Source organism: Neoarius graeffei, chromosome 17, assembly GCF_027579695.1.
Source record: "Neoarius graeffei isolate fNeoGra1 chromosome 17, fNeoGra1.pri, whole genome shotgun sequence".
NCBI lineage: Eukaryota > Metazoa > Chordata > Actinopteri > Siluriformes > Ariidae > Neoarius > Neoarius graeffei.
Genome location: NC_083585.1, coordinates 50,926,504 through 50,940,527, shown reverse-complemented (window position 1 = coordinate 50,940,527; position 14,024 = coordinate 50,926,504). Strand labels below are relative to the sequence as shown.

Here is a 14,024-nt window from a genome sequence, read left to right as displayed (position 1 = left end):
CAAAATTTCATCAAAATTGGTTCAGTACTTTTTGAGTTATGTTGGGAACAAACAAACAAACAAACAAAGTAACAAAAGGGAACATGGTAGAGTTCATACCCCCACCAAGCCACACACTCATCATCACATCTCATTATCTGTAGCCGCTTTATCCTTCTACAGGGTCGCAGGCAAGCTGGAGCCTATCCCAGCTGACTACGGGCGAAAGGCGGGGTACACCCTGGACAAGTCGCCAGGTCATCACAGGGCTGACACAGAGACACAGACAACCATTCACACTCACATTCACACCTACGGTCAATTTAGAGTCACCAGTTAACCTAACCTGCATGTCTTTGGACTGTGGGGGAAACCGGAGCACCCGGAGGAAACCCACGCGGACACGGGGAGAACATGCAAACTCCACACAGAAAGGCCCTCGCCGGCCCCGGGGCTCGAACCCAGGACCTTCTTGCTGTGAGGCGACAGCGCTAACCACTACACCACCGTGCCACCCCCAAGCCACACACTATCAAAATCAAATCACTTGAACCTAAGGTAATACTAAAGCTGTCCACCAAATTTCACCCAAATTCTTTCACTACTTTTTGAGTTACTTTGGGAACAAACAAAAAAATCCTGGACCCAAGTACATATCCGGATTTGCATCAAAATATCAATTGTTTCTTGGCCCACCTTTCCTCAAAATTTCATCAAAATTTGTTCAGCACTTTGAGTTACATTGGAAACAGACAAGCAAACAAACAGGTGAAGGTAATCTCCTTCAACAAAGTTGGCAGATGTAATAAAATACAAATGAGATTACCGCATCCACTTTTTTCCCCAGTACAGGAAAAATGTGTACCTTCGGTAATCAACCACACATTGAACGTGTCGATAAAGATTAGGTTTAACCTGTTCAATGCCCTTGGACGAATCACGTACGTCATGAAGTCTTTTACCGCTGTGCCTTATGACGTACGCTACTCGTCATAAACACCTCCTTTTATGTACCTTACATGGCACATTACTTTTACTTCACAGTGGCACATATGAATTACACTCAATGCCTAAAACTTTCTTCCGTCATAAGGCACAGCGGTAAAAGACTTCATGACGTACGTGACTCATCCAAGGGCATTGAAGGGGTTAAAAACAAATGCTGGATTATTCCTTGTGAAAAGTATTCTGAGTGTATTTTGTTTCTTCTTGCCCTTTTGTCACATCTGACTTGCCCAAATTCAAAGTCATGTCTAAAGCAATGTCTGACAAGCTGGAGCTCATTCCCGTCTCATCCTGCTCGTGTGTGTTCAGGGGCTTGGCTCAGAAAACGATGATCAAACTCACTGCCAAGACGGATCAAACTCTCTGTTCGGCTCCAGCTCCACTGGGTTTGGTATTAGCTTTCTTTCGGTCTCTCTTGCTTCCATGAGGCTGAATCGTCTGTACTCTGTATCTGACAGAGAGGTGAGCTCTGTTTAAAGCCTCTAAATGGGCTGTCTAGAACTCTCACTCGCTTCGGGATGCAAGGAACCAAAACCGGACTGACATCATTTCCTGGAATTCATGCAGCACACAAATAGCTCAGTGTTTGGTTCCCACACACTTTCAACAAGCAGTGCCTTCAAGCACGGCTTTACTGCCTGCTTTCCCTTAAAGAGTGAAATAGAAGTGAAGAAAATACACTTCCATGACAGCAAAGCCGCAGATAAACGGCAGAGGAATAAGAACGACCCCGCCTTGGAAAACTTGGTAACGCTGGGCAAGTATGCCAGGACTGGGTGGTCTCCTTTTCAGAGAAAACTTCACACAAAGTTCTCAGAAAGTGCAGAAGAAAAGGGGACAGAAAAAAAAACAAGACAAGGACATAATAAGCTAAGACAAAAGAAGAGAGGGAAACTCACCTCTGAGATGTCAAAATGGAAATCGAGTGTCTTCCCGGGCAGTGCTTTGGACTCCGTGTCCCACACGCGACTCACATCCACATGCGAGACGCTGCTGCTGGACGGAGATGAGGGAAGAACCAGACTGGCAGAACGAGACACAACTAACTTCAGAATGTTCAAAGCTTCCTTCCAGTGAGCTGTCTGGAATGCACACACACACACACACACACACACACACATATATATATTGATATATATAAACAAAACATCCACAGAACACGTGCAGGTATGCAAACAGATACAAACATCTCTCTCTCACACACACACACACACACACACACACACACACACAGACAGAATCAGTCCATATAATAAAATAAAATAAAATAAAATAAAATAAAATAAAAACCAGAAGCATTTAAATAGATAGACACCAACCAGGGAGCCTTCATACAAGCACCTGGATCGCCTTCTCTCTCTCTCTCTGTCTATGTGTGTGTGTGTGTGTGTGTGTGTAGGCCTCAGTTATGTGGAGGCTGGCCAAGAGGGCAGAGTGTTTACAGAGAGCTGCTGGGTGTGTCTCTGAATTTACTGCCCCAAAGCAAGGAAAAGGCTGAGAGATAGGAAGAGATTAGCAAAGCATTCTGGGAAATGAATGAGCAAAATTTAGATCAAATGAGATAATGGTAACTTGTGAGCTAATGAGCAGTTAATCCCAGCACATGCTCATTAAACGCTCATGGAAAACGACGGCTAGTCACGATACTGAAATGTTGCATGAAACGGCTGAGCAATACCTCAGTTTCAACAGCATCCACTGCATATTCGGACCCAAAACTTAACTCCATTTCAGGTCATTTTTGTGCAAAATGTCAGAAAACTAGCTTGCCACCAGTAATACCCTGAACCAGGTCCAGATCCTCAATTTTAATGGACCAGGGTTCAGTATACCGTAGGTAGCGTGTTCACATCTGTCCAAATGGACAGAAGACAAGAAAACGTTTGTTTTCTCCGCAACATCCTCAAAGCAACACAGGTGTGAGTGAAAGTCCCTGAAATTAAAGTGCATGTCACAGGCAAATTCAGGAGCAAGATCAATGTACCGTAATTCTCCTATTTTCTATTAAACTTTGGTCAAATATCTGTAACATTCTGCATTCTCTGCAATTTTTTTTTTACCTTGCGCAATACCAGAAAAATTCAGTTGAAATCAAGCCATTTGAGGCGAACTGGTCCGCCTCTGAAAAAACTTGGCATTTGGATTTCCCGGGAAACATTGATTTTCGTGATGTTGCGTGCGGGACGCCTCCTTCTGAATCCTACGCCAGCGCTGGTTTGTTTATGAGAAAACGACCTGCAAATTTCTTCAACTTTATCGCGTAATTAAATGGTTAACAGATGTATCGTAGGAGGGTGTAGCAACACCAATCATGCTGGGATTAGTACTCATCGTTTCCCAAAAGACCGGACAATGAGAGAGAAATGGGAGCGCTTGGTCTACACAGGCTGTGCACTGAAACCGTGCAAAGCTCGCGCAGCCTGCTGGCGCTTCCGCAGGTGACGTCACGAATCTGGCTCCAGACTCCCTTGGGATTTTTCCAGATGTGTTTTGTTATTTTATTTTTTTCTGCTGTAGACAGATGGCCTTGTGCAAAATCACCCTTCTGGATGAGTGTGTAAAAGGACATACTTTCATATAAAAAAAAAAAAAAAAGAAATTGGTCCAGAATATGCACTTTAAACGCCTATATTTCCACCTTGATCAGCCAAGATCTGTTCTTTAATATGAGCTGAGGGTAAAATCGCATCATGAAAATGAGCTATAAACTTCCCAGACATGATAAAATTAAAGAGGCACATGCCCAACCCCAAACCTCATGATTTCGAGTAGCACTAAAAATATTCACCAGTACGACTTAGAATTACAAATCAATCACCTGAAGTCTATCACTGAAGTCTGATTATTTCAATTTAAGAAAGGAACAGATTGCTCTCTAGGAGAGAGAGAAAAAGTGTGAGAGGGATACATGTAGAAAATGATCATTTATTATTTTCTATTTAACCTTTTTTCATTTGTAGCCATATGTCGAACCATGAGAAGGTACAGCAGTGACAAAGAGTGAAAGAGACTGAGAGAAAGATCTCATCGAACCTGAACAAACTTCTCGATGGTGTTGAGCACATCAGTGTTGAAGGTCTTGGCCTGGATGCTACTGAGCTCCATGTGTGTGAGCAGACTGTAAATAATCTGCAGGAGACTCTGCTGCATGCTGGGAAGGCCTTTCTCCAACAACTGTCAACACATAACATCAGCATGACATCAGCATTACATTACACAGCCAGTGAGTGTTGTGTTTATATAGTGCTTATGTTTTGTATTGAGACTGTTTGAAAGTTATTTATTGATGCAGACTGCATAAGATCATACCGATGAAACAAGGAAAGTAAGAAATAAGGAAAAGATGCAGTCGGCTAGCTTCACGTGCCTCGGAGGAAGCACGTGATAGCCTTCGCCTGCACGGGTTGGTCGCTGTTGTGTGAGAGCCGAGACCTTGAATTAGCTTTGAAGTAAATTAAATTAGAGAGAAAATCTATGGAATCAATTCTGTGCCAAAATGTTCATACTATATTTTTGAAATATCAAACAAAAACGACAAATCAAAATACAAAAGCTCCCTGACTTCTTGCTTGCAGTTTTGGCACAAACTTCCCGTGTGGGTGGGCTGTCCAGGAATGCATTCCCATTGGCTAACTTGTGTTTGACTGACAGCTACGCTCAGCCATTCCCTACTCGGATTCTGGCGGACTGTTTGACGAGTGACCGATCCATTGACGGTAAACAAGGATGGAGTGGACTTCAGTGGCGATTATGATATTGAATTAATTCAACAAAGTGTAAATTCAATATCATAGTCGCCACTGAAGTCCACTCGATCCTTGTTTACCGTCAATGGATCGGTCACTCGTCAAACAGTCCACCAAAATCCGAGTAGGGAATGGCGGCAACAGCCTCCGGGGAATGGCTGAGCGTAGCTGTCAGTCAAACACAAGTTAGCCAATGGGAATGCATTCCTGGACAGCCCACCCACACGTGAAGTTTGTGCCAAAACTGCAAGCAAAAAGTCCGGGAGCGCAAACGAGAAAGCTGGAATCGCAACCGAAATAAATTACGTCAAACAAAACTGAGAAAGACGCGGAACAAAAATAAAAGGTTTCTGAAGAGTAACAGACTGATATTTTGCACGATTACACGAATTATTTGTTTGCCAGTCTAAAAAAATTGACACTTTTTTCTTTTTTTGTATTTTGATTTGCCGTTTTTGTTTGATATTTCAAAAGTATTGTATGAACATTTTGACACAAAATTGATTCCATAAAAATCAGGGACATAAATAAATAAATAAATAAATAAATAAGAGGGAATGATGGAAGTTAATAAATTAACTAACTAATTAACTAATTAATTAACTTTTTAAACTGTTTTATCATTTTACTGACTTTACTGTTGTTCTTTTTCTGGTGCTAAAACCAACCAAATGAATAAATAAATAGATAAACAGATACGGTACCAATCAAAAGTTTGTACACTCCTTCTAATTCCATGTTTTTTTCTTTATTTTTATTCATTAAACTAAAAGACATTTCCTGTCTTAAAATAATGATGGATGTCGTTTTTCTTTACTTAATTGAGCGATTCTTGATATAATATGGATTACTACAGTTGTGGAATAGGGCTTTTACTGTATTATTATTGTTTACTATTTAATGTTTGATGATCTCAAAGAAGGGCGGCACGGTGGTGTAGTGGTTAGCGCTGTCGCCTCACATCAAGAAGGTCCGGGTTCGAGCCCCGTGGCCGGCGAGGGCCTTTCTGTGCGGAGTTTGCATGTTCTCCCCGTGTCCGCGTGGGTTTCCTCCGGGTGCTCCGGTTTCCCCCACAGTCCAAAGACATGCAGGTTAGGTTAACTGGTGACTCTAAATTGAGTGTAGGTGTGAATGTGAGTGTGAATGGTTGTCTGTGTCTATGTGTCAGCCCTGTGATGACCTGGCGACTTGTCCAGGGTGTACCCCGCCTTTCGCCCGTAGTCAGCTGGGATAGGCTCCAGCTTGCCTGCGACCCTGTAGAACAGGATAAAGCGGCTACAGATAATGAGATGAGATGATCTCAAAGAAATTGCACGAATTAACTTTAGACAAGGCATTTTTTTCCTGGCCCCGTGTGTACGAAACTGCTCATCTGTTTACTCAATAACGTGCCTTTGTCATAAATGCAAATTGTGCTTTGAGCTCCCCTCATGAACAGCTGTGCGCGTGCATTTGTTTCCAACCTGAAGGACCCAGAAAAGCATTAGCCAAAGAACCATGTCAACTGACAAGTTAGAGTAATATTACAGGATTTTTCACAAATATGACCACGTAGTGTTCATCTCTGTCACTATAAATAAAACTAACATAACAAAAAGAACAATAGAAAATTTTTGTTTCGCTGAAATTCCATGTTTGTATTTTCAGGCCAGATATATAACAAGTCAAAAGTTTGGACACACCTTCTACAGCTCATTCAATGTTTTTTTTTCTTTAATTTTATTCATTAAAAGTCACTTCATGTCTTAAAATAATGATGGATGTCGTTTCTCTTTATGGAGTTGAGCGGGTCTTGACATAATATGGATTACTACAGTTATGGAATAGGGCTATTTTATTATTTACTATTTACTGCGTGACCTCAAACACATTAAGGAGGCAAGAAACTCATTCACTAATTCATTTTTTACGAGACACAACTGTTAACTGTTAAGCGTTCCAGGTGACGACCTCATGAAGCTGGTTAAGATGACGCCAATAGTGTGCAAAGCATCATCAAGGTAAACACTGGATACTTTGAAGAATCTAAAATCTCATCTCATCTCATTATCTCTAGCCGCTTTATCCTTCTACAGGGTCGCAGGCAAGCTGGAGCCTATCCCAGCTGACTACGGGTGAAAGGCGGGGTACACCCTGGACAAGTCGCCAGGTCATCACAGGGCTGACACATAGACACAGACAACCATTCACACTCACATTCACACCTACGCTCAATTTAGAGTCACCAGTTAAGCTAACCTGCATGTCTTTGGACTGTGGGGGAAACCCACGCGGACACGGGGAGAACATGCAAACTCCACACAGAAAGGCCCTCGTCGGCCACGGGGCTCGAACCCGGACCTTCTTGCTGTGAGGCGACAGCGCTAACCACTACACCACCGTGCCGCCCCCATATTAGAATCAAAAAGGGATAATAATCCCAACTAGACAAATCAATAATAAGAATTGATTCTAATTTGTTCAGCCGTTCTTAAAATTCAACTTGTTCCAGGATTCTGGACAAGCGATTTCTGTACCACTGACAATGCTATAATACTTTACCAGGCATTTTCAAAGCTGGCACGATTACAACCATAGCCTCGTTCCTCTTTTCCCGTTTGCTGTAATCAGGTGAACTAATGTCATAAAGACACCACCATGCCGCCCAGAATCTAAAATATGAGGCATATTTTGTTTTTGAAACACTTTTTCCCCACATAATTCCAGATATGTTCCAGATGTTTTTTCATAGTTTTGATGTCTTTAGTATTGTTCTACAATGGAGAAAACACAAAATACAGAGAACCGATGAATGAGTAGGGGTGTACAAACTTTTGACTGGTACTGTACCAAACAAACAAACAAACGAAGAAACAAATAAATTAACATTTTTTTTAAGTTTATGGCATTGTTATTGCTCTTCTTCGTCATTTGCCGTTGATTTTACAAATAACATAAGTGCGTAATTTATTACTAATTTATTCATTATTTCTTTTGTATTTTCATTTTACCTTTTCAATCATAATGCTTGTTAACTGAAAAAATATTGTAAATGCATAACAAAAGCAATGTTTTTAGTCCGCGCGTGTTTACCTCAGCCATGTAGGTCACCATGCAGAGTGTGTTTTCACTGAAGGCTTCATGCAGGTAGCGACACACCACGTTGACCCAGGACAGGCAGTCACGTGTGTAGGAGTGTGTTTTATACAGGGTCATCACATGGGCCAGGTTCGACAGCTTTGAGTTCTTCTCATCAAGGCAGACCTGAAAATTGAAATGGACAGTGATTCGAGAAAAATCTCAACACTCTTTGGAAGCGCTGTGTAATAGTGTCTGTGTTCAGCTGAGCAGACCTGCGCTATCCTCTCCGCCACGTCCTTACAGAACTGAGTGGGACAGTCGAAGTGCTGGACCAGGTGAGGGAGGAGACAGAGGATGTTCAAAGGGAAACCTACAAACAGAAACAGGACATTCTACAAAACAAGACGACTCATACTGCACTCATACACACTATACGAGAACAAATGCATAATTAACACTGGATTACTGCTATTACTACGGTACTTAATACAACCCCGATTCCAAAAAAGTTGGGACAAAGTACAAATTGTAAATAAAAATGGAATGCAATGATGTGGAAGTTTCAAAATTCCATATTTTATTCAGAATAGAACATAGATGACATATCAAATGTTTAAACTGAGAAAACGTATCATTTAAAGAGAAAAAATTAGGTGATTTTAAATTTCATGACAACAACACATCTCAAAAAAGTTGGGACAAGGCCATGTTTCCCACTGTGAGACATCCCCTTTTCTCTTTACAACAGTCTGTAAACGTCTGGGGACTGAGGAGACAAGTTGCTCAAGTTTAGGGATAGGAATGTTAACCCATTCTTGTCTAATGTAGGATTCTAGTTGCTCAACTGTCTTAGGTCTTTTTTGTCGTATCTTCCGTTTTATGATGCGCCAAATTTTTTCTATGGGTGAAAGATCTGGACTGCAGGCTGGCCAGTTCAGTACCCGGACCCTTCTTCTACGCAGCCATGATGCTGTAATTGATGCAGTATGTGGTTTGGCATTGTCATGTTGGAAAATGCAAGGTCTTCCCTGAAAGAGACGTCGTCTGGATGGGAGCATATGTTGCTCTAGAACCTGGATATACCTTTCAGCATTGATGGTGTCTTTCCAGATGTGTAAGCTGCCCATGCCACACGCACTAATGCAACCCCATACCATCAGAGATGCAGGCTTCTGAACTGAGCGCTGATAACAACTTGGGTCGTCCTTCTCCTCTTTAGTCCGAATGACACGGCGTCCCTGATTTCCATAAAGAACTTCAAATTTTGATTCGTCTGACCACAGAACAGTTTTCCACTTTGCCACAGTCCATTTTAAATGATCCTTGGCCCAGAGAAGACGTCTGCGCTTCTGGATCGTGTTTAGATACGGCTTCTTCTTTGAACTATAGAGTTTTAGCTGGCGACGGCGGATGGCACGGTGAATTGTGTTCAAAGATAATGTTCTCTGGAAATATTCCTGAGCCCATTTTGTGATTTCCAATACAGAAGCATGCCTGTATGTGATGCAGTGCCGTCTAAGGGCCCGAAGATCACGGGCACCCAGTATGGTTTTCCGGCCTTGACCCTTACGCACAGAGATTCTTCCAGATTCTCTGAATCTTTTGATGATATTATGCACTGTAGATGATGATATGTTCAAACTCTTTGCAATTGTACACTGTCGAACTCCTTTCTGATATTGCTCCACTATTTGTCGGCGCAGAATTAGGGGGATTGGTGATCCTCTTCCCATCTTTACTTCTGAGAGCCGCTGCCACTCCAAGATGCTCTTTTTATACCCAGTCATGTTAATGACCTATTGCCAATTGACCTAATGAGTTGCAATTTGGTCCTCCAGCTGTTCCTTTTTTGTACCTGTAACTTTTCCAGCCTCTTATTGCCCCGTCCCAACTTTTTTGAGATGTGTTGCTGTCATGAAATTTCAAATGAGCCAATATTTGGCATGAAATTTCAAAATGTCTCACTTTCGACATTTGATATGTTGTCTATGTTCTATTGTGAATACAATATCAGTTTTTGAGATTTGTAAATTATTGCATTCCGTCTTTATTTACAATTTGTACTTTGTCCCAACTTTTTTGGAATCGGGGTTGTAATATACCTGCATTATTAATACTGCATGACTAAAACTAAACTATTACTAACATTACTTTATTGAAGATACATCACTACTACTACTACTACTTATAGATAATTATAGTGCTTGCAAAGTAAAGCACTTTATTGTTATTAACACTACAGTACTCATTTATTAAAGCTGCATCACCACCAATACGACTCTAATAAGATCAAATACTACTGCTCACAATACTGAAGCTAAAATAATACGAATACTACCTTATTATGATTTGTACTACTTTAATACCCACACAATTATTAAAAGATACATTACTTGTGATATTACCTGATTAAATTTACATTACCTTATGGATAATTAGCACTACTTTATTACTATTACCCTACTTTATGATTATTACCATTGTATTACCTCAATTACCCATTTATTTACTTTACTAACTCTGAAATATGACCAATACTACTTTATTAAAGTTGAATTACCAATAAATGTATTTACGAAATAAAACATTATTCAGGTATCATTATTATGAAAACAATATGATTATAACAACATTAAATATTGTGTTAAAAAATGATACAGCATGGCTAAAACTACAAGATGAGGGTTACATTACTTTTTATTCCATCCAAATTCACTGGATATGAGCAATCGCACGCTCTGATTGGCTACTCTACGACTACTAGGATATCAGGTCATATACCATGAGCAGAGAAAATCAAAATGGCGGAGCGTGTTGCTGAACCAACCAAGGTTGAAATAAAAACTCTACCTGAAAACAAAACCCCCAAAAATACAAAAAAAAGCAACAAAATACGGAATAAAACTATTTGATGGTAAGAATGTATCTTTTTTTATTTTTTAAGAATTATTATTATAGCATTTTTCACAAATGCTACTGTCATTTCGCCGGTTTGTTTATATTCTAAGCGGAAATTATTTTGTCGCATGTTTTGTTTTTATTTATTACATTTTATTTACTGAATTTACAAAAAAAATGCTCTGTTTCTCAAAATCCAGTGAATGTGGATATAAGAAAACAGTTATTCTACTCAATATTGTCGTACATGGCTTATAGCCAACTCGGTGCTACGCGCCTCATCGGCTATCAGCTCATGTACGACTCGAATTCGTGGAATAACTGTTAAATGTACAATAATGCAACATTACTTACTACTTTAGTAAAGCTTCATTCTTGCTATTAATACTTTACTAATACAATTAATACTTTACCAAAGCTTCATTAACACTATTATTACTTTACTAAAGCTTCATTAACACTACCACTACTTTACTAAAGCTTCATTAATGCTATTATTACTTTACTAAAGCTTCATTAATGCTATTATTACTTTACTAAAGCTTCATTAATGCTATTATTACTTTACTAAAGCTTCATTGATGCTATTATTACTTTACTAAAGCTTCATTAATGCTATTATTACTTTACTAAAGCTTCATTAATGCTATTATTATTTTACTAAAGCTTCATTATCACTATTACTATTTTAAAAAAGCTTCATTATTACGGTTCACACTTTACTAAAGCTTCAGTATTGCTATTGATACTTTGCTAAAGCTTCATTATTTCTATTACTACTTCACTAAAGCTTCATTGTTACTATTACTACTTTATTAAAGCTTCATTATTACTATTACTACTTTACTCAAGCTTCATTGTTACTATTACTACTTCACTAAAGCTTCATTATTACTATTACTACTTTATTAAAGCTTCATTATTGGCATTAATACTTCACTAAAGCTTCATTAATGCAATTACTACTTCACTAAAGCTTCATAATTACTATTACTACTTTACTAAAGCCTCATTAATACTATCACTGTTTACTAAAACTCAATTAATACTACTAACACTTTACTAAAGTTTCATTAATACTGTAACTACTGTAATATCAATAAAAAATATTACTACTAATAATACACAATTAAACCTGTATTAATTCTAAGACTAGAAGATTAAACACACAATGATCACCATTAATATTACATGGTTAAACAACATTATTAGAAATATTGCTAGAATAACGCTATATTAAATCTTATGCTGCATTAACATTAATACTACATAATGAAATGGCATTGTTGGTAATGGATATCTTTTGTCCCTCATTTTTATTTTTTTGTTTGTTTGTTTTTAAAATGCCATAGCACTAACCATAGCTTTGGTCTACATCTTCCAAGTAAACAGGCTAAGAGCTCACCTATGGCCTGGGTCGTGTCCACTACCGGCAGACGGGAGATGGGCGTGAGCTGGGAGAAAAGCTGCAGTGTGAGTTCAGTGGTGGGAGCCGAGGTGAAACCTTTGAGCAAAAGCTGCTGGAGCCCAGAGAATCCAATCCATCTCAGCTGGCTCTGGATTTTCTCCAGCTTTTCACGGTACTCTTGTTTCTCCAGAGAGACATGGGCAAGCAGCTTACCAAGCAACCGCAGCGCCATCTGGTACTCAAACTCAAAATCAGACTCCATGAGGGACACGGCTGCCCAGAAAATGGTGGCAAGGAGGTTACAGGGATGGTTGGCATTGGTGGGGTTGATGGAGAGTACATCAACAGTGCAGGAGGTGGAGGAATGGGAACGAAGTTTGGCCAGGTTGCTCTGGCGCCGATGGGGGTGGCCGTGGGCGTGGAGGCGGTCCAGGGTTGCACTGCGAGGAACTTCAGAGGAACGCTCTGCCTCACCGAAACGCTTAGGCACAGAGTAGCTTCGCTGATGGCGGATTCGCTCAGATGCCGTTCCTGAGCCGGGGACCAAATCCAGCTGACTGGTGCTCTTCCTGTTCATTGTGAGCTTCTCATCAGCAAGAAGGTCTGGAGAAGACGCCCTGGGAGAATATATCAAATATTTACACAAGAAATTAAGTTTGCTTTGACTTTCTTTGAAGAAAAAGATGAGACTCAGAACCTTTGTGACATGTTTATAAAACATATTACACATGAATATGAATTAATAAAAAATATTATGTATTGTTTTTTAATGAATAACAATATAATAGTGCTGGCAATTTGTTGTGGTATACGAGCAATAACACTTCACGACTTGCTGCCATCGGAAAATAATCAACTTTGAGGTAATAACAGGAACCCTGCTTTGTGTTGGGCAGCATCACATCACCCCATTATTGATTATTTTCCTATAACCCCATACCACCAAATGTTTTATTCCTTACTTATAATTGTACTGCTATAAAAATGCTATGAAATACAATTGTAAAGAAAATAGTGTGCACTAAATAGTGAGCAGAACATGAAGCTGAAAGTAAAGAGTCGGTCGTTGTTACCTTGTAAGAACAGTCATTAAATCATTGTTCTTCAGGCACTCGGCGAGGTTGTCCACGACAGATTCGAGAGTTAGGAGAAGCTCCATGACATAACCCTGAGAAGAAAACAAGCCGAAATCAGCATTACCGTTATCATTTTTGAGGAAGCCTTTTTTTGACAAATTGAATTGCAAATATCTAAGTTAGTGTTTATTCAGCCTCACCTGCACCTCCTCACCATGTTCCCCCACTACCTCGACGAGGCGAGACAGCAGGTCGGACACAGCCAGAGCCGAGAGCGGCTGCTTCAGAGCACGGAACAGTTGGAAGGAGCGGCCGGCGTAATGCCTAGACGAGCTGCACAGAGCTGTCTGCAGAGCTACGTCGCTCAGCTGCTGCTCCAAACATGCACCTGAACACAAACACACGTCATGCACAGACAATACTTTTATATATCACATATTGCTTTTATTCCAAATGATGAAATGGTATCATATGTAGAGGAAAATATATAGATTTAGGCACTGCCTAAAAGCGGAGCTCCCATCTGTTTCTGTAGAATTTTCTTATATCACAGCCAGTCTCTTTTGTTTTATTTCTTTACTGGCTAGCACTGGCCACTAGGCGGTGTGTATGACTGATAGTTACTAACACTGGCCACTAGGCGGTGTGTATGACTGATAGTTACTAACACTGGCCACTAGGCGGTGTGTATGACTGATAGTTACTAACACTGGCCACTAGGCGGTGTGTATGACTGATAGTTACTAACACTGGCCACTAGGCGGTGTGTATGACTGATAGTTACTAACACTGGCCACTAGGCGGTGTGTATGACTGATAGTTACTAACACTGGCCACTAGGCGGTGTGTATG

At 40.1% G+C, this 14,024-nt stretch overlaps 1 protein-coding gene across 7 annotated transcripts in view; it reads right to left on the bottom strand.

Moving 5' to 3' along the window:
- frya (furry homolog a (Drosophila)) overlaps positions 1 to 14,024 on the bottom strand; it is a 237,667-nt gene that overhangs the window by 32,894 nt on the left and 190,749 nt on the right. For all 7 annotated transcript variants that reach the window (XR_009650200.1, XR_009650199.1, XM_060897703.1 and 4 more), the window contains exons 42-48: positions 13,373 to 13,560; positions 13,170 to 13,264; positions 12,094 to 12,713; positions 8,063 to 8,160; positions 7,803 to 7,973; positions 4,018 to 4,158; positions 1,884 to 2,066 (exon numbers count right to left, since the gene is read on the bottom strand). Coding sequence is in view for 5 of the 7 variants with exons in the window: in XM_060897703.1 (XP_060753686.1) it covers positions 1,884 to 2,066; positions 4,018 to 4,158; positions 7,803 to 7,973; positions 8,063 to 8,160; positions 12,094 to 12,713; positions 13,170 to 13,264; positions 13,373 to 13,560 (1,496 nt within the window). In the remaining 2 variants the exon portion in view is untranslated. The remainder of the gene's footprint in view (positions 1 to 1,883; positions 2,067 to 4,017; positions 4,159 to 7,802; positions 7,974 to 8,062; positions 8,161 to 12,093; positions 12,714 to 13,169; positions 13,265 to 13,372; positions 13,561 to 14,024) is intronic.